Raw genomic sequence first — 13647 nt, forward strand, 5'->3', positions numbered from 1 at the left:
ACAGTCATGTCGATAGTTGTTTTGTCACTCCGAACCGTTGTGCATAGATCTAAGTACGAAACAGATGATATGGATTCACTGGTCCCTCATATGTCACGTGGGTAAGTTTGTGGAAGGGAATTGGCTTTTTAAAGTGGACATCGATATATCTGAAGCTTTAGTTAAACTTCTTGGCAAAATGTTCTTGTTTTGATTTGCTAATCCGAGCAGAAATTCTTGTCTTCGAAACACGACGGTCATAAATTGCTAAAGCGTCGTTTTCGCTAAAACAACCTGCGTCACTTTTGTAAACAAATCGTATGCGTCGTGCAGATGGTGCTTTGTGATGACAGCTGCATTGCTGTATCCACAATGTGAACAGTATTACCGTACGTTTCATCGTAAAAAGAAATGCACCGTTTGTGATAATTCGAAGTTAAAGCAATCAGGCAATGTCATTAAAATCAGACCTTAGTTCTCGCTACCGCTAAACAAGGATCTGAGGACATCCCATTGCGGGTCACGTCAGACCGACCTTGCGCGAACTTTGACCGACCAATAGAATGACCAATCAGAAGGCAGCTTTCTCCTGCTTTACGGCACTAATTTCAAATTGGCGACTATGCTTCGAAACATATTTTGACAAATTCTCGATTACATATTTGAAACCCAAACAAAAGAACATTCTGGAATGGCTAATAGATGGTCTAGATAGTATGGATTCAGTCGTTAAACTTGTAACTACTGTTCGGAATACCCCGTGTTAAAGTTTTCGAGGTTGCATGATTAGAAATCACATTCCGACTCCCTTTCATGATCTGGTAGGCGACGCTCTTATTGGTCGGATTAAAGGTCGTTCTGATGTGACCCCTAATGGGAAGTCTTCAGATCTTTAGTTAGCGAGAACTAAGATCTGATTTTCATGAGATTGAGCAATCAGGAGACCGCGAACTGAACGTATGAACTTTCAAAGTAGCCAGGCCCATGTATGATATATCAGCCAGGTTTTATCACACAGTATACGGTAATTGTTGGGCTTGGCAACAACAACACAGACTCTTTTATTCCAAGTTTCTGAGATGAAGCCACCATTTGTCACAGAGGCATGTTAACTAAATGTGCCTATCCAATTGGATGCAATTAAACCCCGTGATGGGAAGATGCAATCACAATATCATGTTCAATCAAGCGTGACATTTACCTCAATCAGTCAGAAATGGAAACATAAAAGTCGATGAATGGCGGAAAAGTAAACGAGTTCTAGGTGTTTATTTCACATTTCCCCGGAGTAAATTGCAACTTCATACGGCATGCGTGTCGCCTAATCGACACTACGGAGGGCTAGATGAACAGGAAATTAATTTCCCGAGCATATTTTTTGCATCAACTTTACCAGTTCATTTGTCAGGCAAATAGAGACGAAATTTACTATCCATTTTCACTATCAATAACATCCTGATTCGGGGGCATATATATACACGGTGGAATAGACACGGGAGTTCAGTGCTGTGATTGGCATGTGAAACTTACATAGCGCAGGGATACATGGCGCAGAGAACAGGCTTTGTGTCAGTCATACGTTCAGCGGAGGTTTACGCTTAGTGAAAGTCTCTGCATCTCTGGTATGTCAAGGTTATATTATTGTATTATCTGTATTGCATATTTTTTATCACTTTATTTCTTTTTTTCTTGGGTACAGATAGGAAATGTATTTTCAATACTACATCACATTATATTGGTCAATATGAGTATATGAAGTTAATCTTTTGTGATGCATATTAAATGTATATAGGATTGGCACATTTGTCAAAACAGTATGGTTATGCAACAAGGTTGTTGATGACGACCAGAAAGTCATGAATTTATCGTATTCACATTTCGTGTATTAGACATATTTTTGCGTATGATGTAAGCTTAAGATACTACAATAAAACACTGCAGGGAGAATAAACCATGAGGGGCGCAGCCCGAGTGGTTTATTATCCCTACAGTGTTTTATTGAACGACAAACAACGACCATGAGTCATGTATTTCTCATATGTGATATCAACATGATGTACAGCCTCTTTAAGGATGATGAAAAAATGTATAGGATTTAGAAATATTTATCCGTATTTTAATAATGATGAATTTATGAACAAGTGGGTTTGGTTTTAGTATTTCCCGCATTTTCTCACAATCCTCACGTCGATTATCTGTACCTTTTCTCCAAATACCGATTGTAACGTCTCTCCCCCTTTTGGATGCAATCGTTCGGCCACTGCGTGTATCTGCGTTGCCGAGGTAAATCTCTGGGGAACAACTCATAAGTACGGAAACCTTTTAGGGCCATTTGTTTTTTAAAAAACATTTCGATACTATCTTGACATTTCAAGATACTAAGTAGAAATTTCAAGAAACTAAGTTGAAATTTCAAGATATTAAGTTGAAATTTCAAAATATTATCTTGGAATTTTAAGATATTAAGTTGAAATTTCAAGATACTAAGTTGAAATTTCAAGATACTAAGTTGAAATTTCAAGATAATACGTTAACATCCTAAGATGTAAATATACGTTTGAAGTAAAAATCTTTAAATTTCAAGATCTACGGAAGCCTTTTAGGGCCATTTGGTTTTTTAATTGTTTTTCGATACTTTCTTGAAATGTCAAGATACTAAGTTGAAATTTCAAGAAACTAAGTTGAAATTTCAAGATAGTATGCGGACCTCGCTTTCGAAATGTCACGCTTGCATCCCAAGTACCAAGTTGTCCCACTCCCCATTGTTCTCGGTGCCTTAGGTTTGGTACCTCCCAATCTGTTGACTGACATTGGGAGAGTACCCGGGTTTGCTACCAGGATGCAGAAGGCTGCAGTGTTGGGGAGTCTTCACATTCTCCGAATAGATCTGGGTGGGTTTGACTAGACAGCGCTTCCTGGAAAGAGTCCCATTCGCCGTCTGGGCTGCGTGTCCTAACCAGCCTGATTATGCCAGGATCACCCAAACCCTCTTTGCTGCATTTTTTATTTTACTCTATAAATAATAATAATAATAATAATAATAATAATAATCATAATCATCATCATCATCATCATCATCGTCACCACCACCACCATCATCAACATCATCATCATCACCATCATCATCATCATCATCATCACTGATCCTCATAGTTTTGCCTTTTGTGGGACGCAAAACAAGGCCGATAACATTTGAGGAACGAACAAGCTGTTTAATGTTTATCATAACATACATTGTCAATATAACATGTAGCACACACTGACACTCACGTCACCGCATGCTTCTTTAAACATAGAAACAGAGTACATCGATTTTGAATCTATGAAAACAGTTTTGTGATGTGTTGTATCACAACGGCTAGTTCAATTTGAGCCGATGCTACAAAATAAATACTTCATATTGACATTGGTAGTAAATATTGTGTGACAACAGCCATTGAGAATATTCATAGAAATAATGGAGGTAGTATTTGTGTAGGAAACTGCTTACGTCACAACAGCTCAGCCTACACGAGGTCAATATTCCTCGTCTATTAATGCGGCATTTTCAGTCGTTAACACGATGTGTCGATGCGAGTATGTCAAAATAGATCGTTTGTTTCAACAGTCACAAGGTCAGTGCGTAGGAACTAACCATTTGATATTCGAAGGGGTGTGTGTTTTTTATTGTCTGTTGACATCGAGGTTTCATTGTATGATGACATCGGGGTTTCATTGTATGCTGACATTGAGGTTTCATTGTACGATGCCATCGGGGTTTTATTGTATGATGCCATCAGGGTTTCACTGTATGATGCCATCGGGGTTTCATTGTATGATACCATCGGGGTTTCACTGTATGACGCCATCGGGGTTTCACTGTATGATGCCATCGGGGTTTCATTGTATGATGCCATCAGGGTTTCATTGTATGCTGACATTTAGGTTTCATTGTGCGATGCCATCGGGGTTTTATTGTATGATGCCATCGGGGTTTCATTGTATGGTGCCATCTGGGTTTCACTGTATGATGCCATCGGGGTTTCACTGTATGATGCCATCGGGGTTTCACTGTATGATGCCATCGGGGTTTCATTGTATGATGCCATCGGGGTTTCATTGTATGATGCCATCAGGGTTTCATTGTATGATGCCATCAGGGTTTCATTGTATGCTGACATTTAGGTTTAATTGTGCGATGCCATCGGGGTTTTATTGTATGATGCCATCGGGGTTTCATTGTATGGTGCCATCTGGGTTTCACTGTATGATGCCATCGGGGTTTCACTGTATGATGCCATCGGGGTTTCACTGTATGATGCCATCGGGGTTTCATTGTATGATGCCATCGGGGTTTCACTGTATGATGCCATCGGGGTTTCACTGTATGATGCCATCGGGGTTTCATTGTATGATGCCATCGGGGTTTCACTGTATGATGCCATCGGGGTTTCATTGTATGATGCCATCGGGGTTTCACTGTATGATGCCATCGGGGTTTCACTGTATGATGCCATCGAGGTTTCATTGTATGATGCCATCGGGGCTTCATTGTATGATGCCATTGGGGTTTCACTGTATGATGCCAACGGGGTTTCACTGTATGATGCCATCGGGGTTTCATTGTATGATGCCATCGGGGTTTCACTGTATGATGCCATCGGGGTTTCATTGTATGATGCCATCGGGGTTTCACTGTATGATGCCATCGGGGTTTCACTGTATGATGCCATCGAGGTTTCACTGTATGATGCCATCGGGGTTTCACTGTATGATGCCATCGGGGTTTCATTGTATGATGCCATCGGGGTTTCACTGTATGATGCCATCGGGGTTTCACTGTATGATGCCATCGGGGCTTCACTGTATGATGCCATCGGGGTTTCATTGTATGATGCAATCGGGGTTTCACTGTATGATGTCATCGGGGTTTTATTGTTAATGCCATCGGATTTTTATTGTATGATGACATCGGGGTTTCGTTGTTACATGTTGAATTTAATTGCATGTGGATAACAATAAATATAGGAGGGTTTTCACTGTTTCCCACATGCAATGAAATTCAATTGTTATATTTGTTCTGAGTTTAGTAAAAATCTTTTTTTTTGTGGCTTAGCACTATATTAATCGTGGTGCTTGAGATTCAATAATGTGCAGTATCTAATTAAAGGAAGTACGTATAAAATTCACCCAATCTCTAAGGCACCATATGTACATTTCCATCAATTCTACATTACTGCAGGACAGCACGATAGCAGCCAATGATAAAGGCTTCTCCAAACGTTCAAACACATGTTTGATTGACATTAAAAAACCGCATTTCTGTACGTTAGTATAAAGAATATTCAAGATTAGAAGATGGCATGCAGAAAGTTTGAACGATAACAATGCTTGAATGAACACCCTTGTCTGCCCCGTTTAAACAGTGACCACAGGCTTGTGTCATGAGAGACTGAAGCCAAATCGCGCTGAAAGTTATATTCATCTAAAAGTATACCGCTTGACGCAAGCAAATCAACGGTAGATAAGTATGTTTCCACTAAACCCGTTTACTCATGAAATATTGTGTTCACACGTTTGACCTAGTTTATAACGAGTGGGTTAGTGAGTATGGTTTTACCCTGCTTTTAGCAATATTCCAGCAATATCACGGCTGGGGACACCAGAAATGGACTTCACACGTGTACCAATGTCGGGACTCGAACCCGGGTCTTCGGCATGACGAGCGAACTCTTTAACCACTAGGCTACCCGACCGCCTCAGTTTATAACGAATTCCTTCAGTTCTATCAAATAACTTTTTTAAAAGTTATAAACTTTAAGTTATAAAGGGAACGAGTTTATCGACGCAGAGGGGAACCTTTGGCTCCGGTGTGTATTCGAGAGGTCCATCCATTCGGCGAGGGAGGTGTCATGGTGTGGGGCGGTATTTGTGGAGATCAGAAGACTGATTTTGTGATTATACAGGGAAACCTGAACGCTGTGCAGTACAGAGACCAAGTGTTACAGCCAGTTGTGCTTCCGTTCTTACAAAACCAACAGCAGGGGACATTGTTTCAACACGACAATGCCGGGCCCCATACTGCAAGACTCACTCGGAACTTTCTAAACCAGCAGAACGTTGACGTTTTGCCCTGGCCTGCCCACTCACCCGATATGAATCCTATTGAACATCTGTGGGACCATCTTCACAGACAGATTAGAGCACGTCACCAGCCTCCCATCAACAGACAAGAATTGCAGCAGGCCCTGAGAGACGCCATCGATGAGGCGGCGTATCACAGCATGCAGCGAGGCAGCTGGAGGTCATACACGCTATTGAAGGCAACTGTGTCGACAATGAACTTGTAGTGTGTCTGACAATTTTTGGGTGACATTTCAGACAACTTTTGAAAATGAAATTTCTTACCCCTACATTGTTTACCTTGAGCTTACATTACCTGTGATTGCACAATTTCATTCAAACTGTGGATGATCAATCATTTGTTACCCTCCCTAGATTATATTATAATTCACAAAACCTCTTCTTGTTATTTTTTATCGATCATGGAACTCGACCTATTCTTTCTTTTGCCGCCCAGTTTAGTTACACTTAAAATCAATATTAGACTGCTAAACTGTACAATCCCTAAGAACCTAATCGTTTCGACAGACCAGGATTGAGAGGTTGTGTTTTGCTGTACTGACGATAACGGTAAACGGTAATGTCAAAGATCAAACTGTAATTTATTTTCCAAATGATTACATTTTGACAGTTGAAAGCTGGAGAGCCACGGTTTGAATTAGTGAATGTTTATGTTTCAAATGATATGGGAATGTTTGCGTCCTCGAACTAATCCATGTTTAAACAATGACACAAATGTTGGATTGCATTTCAATATCCTGGAATACATTTGACGGGAGTCTCTTAGCCATGCTGATTTATTATGTTTGTATTCCAGGCAACACGACACTTATGAACCATTAATGTTTTATGGAAAAAAATGAAGTTTTATCAATGTTTTTCCTTTAACAAAAGGGGCGTTTTGATTGAAATATTTATCAATATCCCCGCACATTCGTATATTATTCTCAGCCTGTTCAAGGAAGATATGTCACGTTTTCCAGATTGATGGATTTGTCGCGTTTTCCAATTTTTTACAAGAATGTATAATGTTCAGCAAACACAATAATTATAGCGAAAATAAAAAAACAACGCGAAAAACAAAACAAAACGCGAAACCGTTCCGTAAAGCATTCCATATTAATGTAACGCGAGTCTACGCGCTTCCATTGTTAATTAAAATGTACAAAAACCCATTACATTCAACCACTGGAAACCATTATAAAAATAAATTCGTTAAGTGATAAAAAATACTAAAAAATAGTCAGATGTCAATCTCTTTGACGAGGAAATAGCTGATTCTGAACCACGCCCCGCAGACTTCGTTTACATCATGTTTGATCAGTGAGCTCTTCAGACAGTTAACCAGTTATCAAGCTATTTTCAAAGTGCGTTTTTCCTGTTATTCCAGAAGACGTCACTGATAAACTATTCAGGACTATAAATATCACCATTATTGTAAACCAAAGCATAAAAGAATGTATGAATCCCGTTGTCTAGTTACGAACAAGATCGATTTGAACTAATATACAACAAAGAAACAAAGTGTTTGACGCACATCGTCAAATATTTACCATCTCCCTGATTATTAGAAAAGCACTTTGATAAAGCCTCGTCCCTACATCAGTGGAACACACGTCTATTCCGCTGACCGCCTCCGTGGTCTAGTGGTAGGGCGTCCGCCCGGAGAGCGGAAGGTCCGGTGTTCGATCCTCCAAAAGACGTTAAAATATGGTACTTGTTGTTACCCTGTCTGGCGCTCGGCATTAAGGGGCTAAAACAAGGACTGGTCGGCTCGGAGTCAGTATACTGTGTCTGAGTGGGGTAATCACGTTAAACTGCGGCATGGTATCTCAGTGTGCTAGCACTATAAATCGGCATCAGTCCGGACTAGTACAAGCAGACACACACACACACACACACACACACACACATGCACGTCGCTATACAAGTGCAATAATCTTGGACGTGACGTTAAACCCCATTCACCTCACCTCTATTCCGCTTAACATAGAAATGACTGATTCAGCCTTCCTTGCAAACAGGCAAACATAAATTGAAACCTCACAAACTATTTCAACATACATCATCTTCTCAATCGACGGATTTTTATTCATGTTACTGATGAGACCAAAAGTCCTGAAAAACATAGTCTGGGTGTGTTACAAATTCAAACCTTTTCATGGCTCTTAAATGAACATAGATAGAGTTCTTATAGTTTTTGTACAGTCACATGTCGTTAATTTACAAAAAAAAGAAATAACATTTGGATTGTGGTAGAAACAGTTATTTAGATGTTTGCCCTTAAATCATTGGAAACTGGATACATACATCTTCAGTATATTCATCTTCAATACAACTATTTTTACATTTTCTACAAAGTGAGACTCATCTACTCACTCAGTACATTTGAAGAATATCTCTGTCTGTCTGCTGTCATCACTTGAAGACGTATGTACAGTAAACTACGTATATAACGAACACTCTTATAACGAACTGACCGATATAACGAATTTATGTTTTAGTCCCGGCCATTTGTTGTATATATATGTAGACTTGTTCATATTAGTTTCTTTCTTGAAGTCAGGGAAATCAGTCTTTTTCCCTAATTTTATGAGTGAGTGAGTGAGTTAGATTTAACGCCGCTTTTAACAGTATTCCAGTTATATCACGGCGTGTCAGTTTAATGTTGGAGTAAAGTGATGCAGGTCTCATACGTTTACCACTGCGTCCCTTGGGCACGCCAGAAACCTATGATTGTGGGTTCGAATCCCGTTTCGCCCCGATTATGCTTCTAGGTTTGTCAGTCCCATACCCGTGCTCGTGGGTTTCACCGAAGTGGTAAACGTCTAAGACTTCGGTCTTTTTCTCCCACATTAAGCTTACACGCTGCGATATAACCCAACTCACCCACACCACGCTTTAATAATATACTATGAATGTGCAGATACAACCGATTCAAAATAAAACAAAAATAAAAACATATATTCTTTCTTTTTCAGATGACGTCTCAAAACGCTGCTGCTGCTGTATGAAGATGCCGTGTTGAGAGTACGACAACGATGGACAGACACCAAGGTATGCGGCCACACAGGGCGACGTCCCCAGTCTACATCCCAGAGCGGAAGGTGAAACGCCGTCGCAACGATCCAGGGACAGAGGAGATTATTAAATTTGTCCGTGAGTTCCAACTGGAAAAACAGCCTACCCTCCTCCGTCTTCAACGTCGCGCACCCCTCCCAGGTATCGGCGAAGTCGCACCGGCTGTCGGAGACTCTGGTTACGTTGAGAGGACAGAGGTGTCGGACAGTGATGATGATCCCATGCTGGACAGTGAAATAGCCGCGATTGAGGACAATGCTAAATCTCTACGTCGGACAGGGTCGTACTTGAAACTGAAAACTGATTCTCAGTTCAAGAGACGTTTGTCTGTTAATTCTAGATCATATCAACATCTTCCGTCCAAATCTGTCAGTCGAACGAAATTCGCGACAGAGAGTATGCATAGTTCGTTTGGCGGACTTCGACTAGCGCGGCAGAATACATTAATGAAGCAGCTTCCACCAATCAGAAGACAGGAAATACCCGAGAGACCTTCCGCCCCATCGCCTAGTGTCACTCCGCCCCTTCCCGGAGAGGACCTAGATTCTGCAGGTGAACCGGTTGATTTCATAGATCCGGCGTAGTGATTTCATATTTGCACTGCCAGTCATCACGATAACAAACAGTGAACGTTAGCCATTCGGATATGCAGCTGTTGTAAGACGTCGATATGTTTCACTGAGGATAAGTAAACGCAACTGCGTGTTACTTACATACGCTTAGTGCTGTTGCACAGCAGAAACCAACGTGTTTCTTTCTCATTCCGTTGCAGCATGTGGCCAATATGATGATATTGGTGTCAATTTGATCATGTCATAATTCCCAGGAGCATTCATTTGTTGCTCATGGGACCACAGCGTGTCAACGTGCAAATTGGACTGATAAGGATTCTGGGTCAAGGTACAAAAGGGACATCACTCACGGATTACATTTACTTTGTCGATGACCCATAAACATGCTACTACAAGTACTTAAAATGTAAGATATGAACGTGTGAACCTTACAGCATCCATCTTCGGTAGTCCAGGCTTTTGTGTAAGTCGTATCCATGGCAACGGCGGCGTTGTAGCCGACTTGGGACATACGTCAACTCATCGCATCATGGCGACTAGCATGAACCGTCGCGAGATCCATGACACGTTGAACTGTCAGTGAAGCTGAAATTACATGGACGTTGATCCGGGCTTACCCAGACTGTACATGGAGCACTAACATTCCTTCGTATGAGTGAGTGAGTGAGTGAGTGAGTTGGGTTTAACGCCGCTTTTAACAGTATTCCAGTTATATTACGGCGTGTCAGCTTAATGTGGGAGGAAAGCCCGAAGTGATGCAGGTCTCAGACGTTTACCACTTTGGTGAAATCCACGAGCACCGTTATGGTGCTGACAAACCTAGAAACATAATCGGGGCGAACCGGGATTCGAACCCACGATCATAGGTTCCTGGCGTGCCCAAGGAACGCAACTCTGCACAGCGAATCGCGGCGCCTTAGACGACTGGGCCACCCGTGCCCTCCTTCGTATGAACGATCCAGAGCAAGGAAATCTAATCCATACCTATCAGAGCTACCGCCATGTCCCCAATACAGGTGCACTTTAAATGGCTATAAAGTACTATCAAATTGTTCAATGTCAAATTGTTACACTACTGAAGTTTCTAGTACTCAGTTTCTTAAACATCCATTGTTTTGTAGCGAAAATATTTCAGCAACCTCAGATAACAATGTGATATTAAACTTCAATGCTTTGATGACACGGATATGCTCCTTACACTGCGGAAGTTTCTAGTGCGCAGACTCGCTTCATAAAACACTCCCAAAGAATTTGAGCTTTTTAGACAGCTTATGTTTTATAATGAAACTCTCTGTGTCATCTTTCAACAACCTCAGATTCACACGTGATATTAGTCTTTAATGCCTTGCCGGCATGACCTTTTTTCTACATGAGCTTTTATGCATTCGGTGTTATTGATTTCTGTTCAAACACGTGCGGGAATGCGTGCGACCACTGTCCATTCGGTACAGGAAGTAGATTGTGTAGGCATATGTGTGTAGACGAGTGAAGTGGAACCGTGTGCAAAACTGATTCTTTATTTGAAGATAGAAATACATGTAATGACTATAATCAAAATGGAACTAAGGAACCATGTCATATTTGTCATATTGTAGCCGAAACTGAAATAATTATTGTCGTAATACATGCTTGGCTTGTTCCGGAAACGACACAAGAAATTATTCTTGAGAACGAAATATTGTTCGAGCGCTGCTCAGCGTATAACCGCTTCAATATGAAGTATTCATATCATGTTGATGAAGCAAATGACGACCACAACAATATATGATGGCCAGTCAGAACGACGAGTCATGAAACGTAAATGCGAACTTCGACAGTTTCCGTGCTAATGATGGTTGTGTCGGTTCTTCCGACAGTACACGACGAGTTCCGATTGATTGATGAAAACTTTTTAAATGCCTTTGGCAGTGACCACTTTCCAATGTATATTTTGGATCGACTGTTTGTGTTGGACTGTGTGGGTTTGTGGACAATCCAGATGTGTTGAAAGGACAACGCAATTTCTAATATCTATCTACCTCAAGTTGTTTTAATCGTATCAGTGCCATGCATATTTTCATAGATCGTTTGTACGCGTTTGCATGTTATAGAAAGACAACTATTGTATTTCATCGGATTATGTATAAAGATGATCTTTTGCATTCTTACATATTATTTAATAAATGTTCATACAGAACCGTGTTGTTTTTTATACATGACGTGTTGTTTTTTTATACATGACGTGTTGTATTTTATACATGACGTGTTGTATTTTATACATGACGTGTTGTATTTTATACATGACGTGTTGTATAAGTTTTATACATGACGTGTTGTATTTTATACATGACGTGTTGTATTTTATACATGACGTGTTAATCGAATAACAACGGTCCCCGTTTCCCATTGACTGAAATGTTGAATGTCGCACAGTTGAATAATTAACTCAAGGGAGTAGAAAAATGTTTGACGTCACAAAGCGTTACGGAGTCGATCAATAGTGATATGTTGTAAAATGGAATTTTTCAGGATTTGTTCATTTGTCAAAGAAAAGGAAATTAGATTTAAAACTTTTTTTTTGTATTCAGTATTCAATTTCGGTTTAAAAAAATAATGATCAGTCATTGTCGATCTACAGGTACAGGTTTATACAGTTATTGATGCAGCAAAATGCCCTGGTGAATCTACAGTAAACCACGGTTATAACGAACACAAAGGGACCACTAATTTTAGTTCGTAATAACCGTAGTTCGTTATAAGCATATATAAAACATATATACAACACATGGCCGGGACTAAAAAATAAGTTCGTTATATCGGTGAGTTCGTTATAAGCGTGTTCGTTATAAACGTAGTTTACTGTAATTCAATGTGTAGACACTTCTTTGAAGAAATAACTTGGTCTTATTTAAGGTTTCTTAACACACTCGAGACATTCAATGTAATTAATTTTGATTCTTAACAGACTTAAAATACATAACCAAGTTACAAATCGATCCAACCAAAGGGGGCGGTCGGGTAGCCTAGTGGTTAAAGCGTTCGCTCGTCACGCCGAAGACCCGGGTTCGATTCCCGACATGGGTACAATGTGTGAATATTGCTGGAATATTGCTGGAATATTGCTAAAAGCGGCGTAAAACCATACTCAGTCAGTCAGTCAGTCCAACCAAAGGTCTGGGCCCATTGCTGGCCATGGAATTGTATGGTGCTGTGCTGCTGGCGGTGAGCGTTGACGATTCCTGAACGGTTGGGCGTTGCCGTCCTGAAAGAGAAAACGCCTACCCACACGCCTTGCAAACGGGACAACAAAGGAATCAGTTTGTTGTCCAGATAGGTCTGTCCAGTGACCCTTCTTTTCACATATGGTGAGGTGGTGGTGAGGTGAAATGGGGTTTAACGTCGCGTCCAAGATTATTGCACTTATATAGCGACGTGCATGTACGTGTGTGTGTTTGTGTGTCTGCTTGTACTAGTCCGGACTGATGCCGATTTATAGTGCTAGCTCACTGAGATACCATGTCGCAGTTTAACATGAATACCCCACTCAGACACAGTATACTGACTCCGAGCCAACCAGTCCTTGTTTTAACCCTTTAACGCCGAGCGCCAGACAGGGTAACAACAAGTACCATCTTTTAACGTCTTTTGGTATGACGCGGCCGGGGATCGAACCCCGGACCTTCCGCTCTCCGGGCGGACGCTCTACCACTAGACCACGGAGGCGGTCCCTTCCACATATGGAGTTTGAATCGGTCATGCATAGTGATGAACGTATTGGCAACTGCATGCCGAGCTCATACACAAACAATGAATGAATGAAATATGTAATGGGGGATATTGGAATATACAAATGCTTACAGAAATACAAAGAGATGACGAGTAATGTTGATGGATGGATGGATAGGACAAGGTGTGTATCCTGACAATCAACAGA

The 13647-nt window shown here is 40.9% G+C and overlaps 1 protein-coding gene across 7 annotated transcripts in view; it reads left to right on the forward strand.

Annotated features, from left to right (window-relative positions):
- LOC124151493 overlaps positions 1-10504 on the forward strand; it is a 46292-nt gene extending 35788 nt beyond the window's left edge. For 6 of the 7 annotated variants that reach the window (XM_046523993.2, XM_046523997.2, XM_046523995.2 and 3 more), the window contains exon 2: positions 9063-10504. In XM_046523993.2, coding sequence (XP_046379949.1) covers positions 9123-9746 — 624 coding nt within the window. In that variant the 5' untranslated portion in view covers positions 9063-9122 and the 3' untranslated portion in view covers positions 9747-10504. Of the gene's footprint in view, positions 1-1491; positions 1602-9062 lie in introns of those variants that run through there. The other variant, XM_046523998.2, reaches the window with a different exon arrangement.
- The last annotated feature ends 3143 nt before the right edge of the window (positions 10505-13647 follow it).

The sequence above is a fragment of the Haliotis rufescens genome, unplaced genomic scaffold (genome assembly GCF_023055435.1).
Source record: "Haliotis rufescens isolate VD_foot unplaced genomic scaffold, xgHalRufe1.0.p SCAF_3, whole genome shotgun sequence".
NCBI classification, from domain to species: domain Eukaryota; kingdom Metazoa; phylum Mollusca; class Gastropoda; order Lepetellida; family Haliotidae; genus Haliotis; species Haliotis rufescens.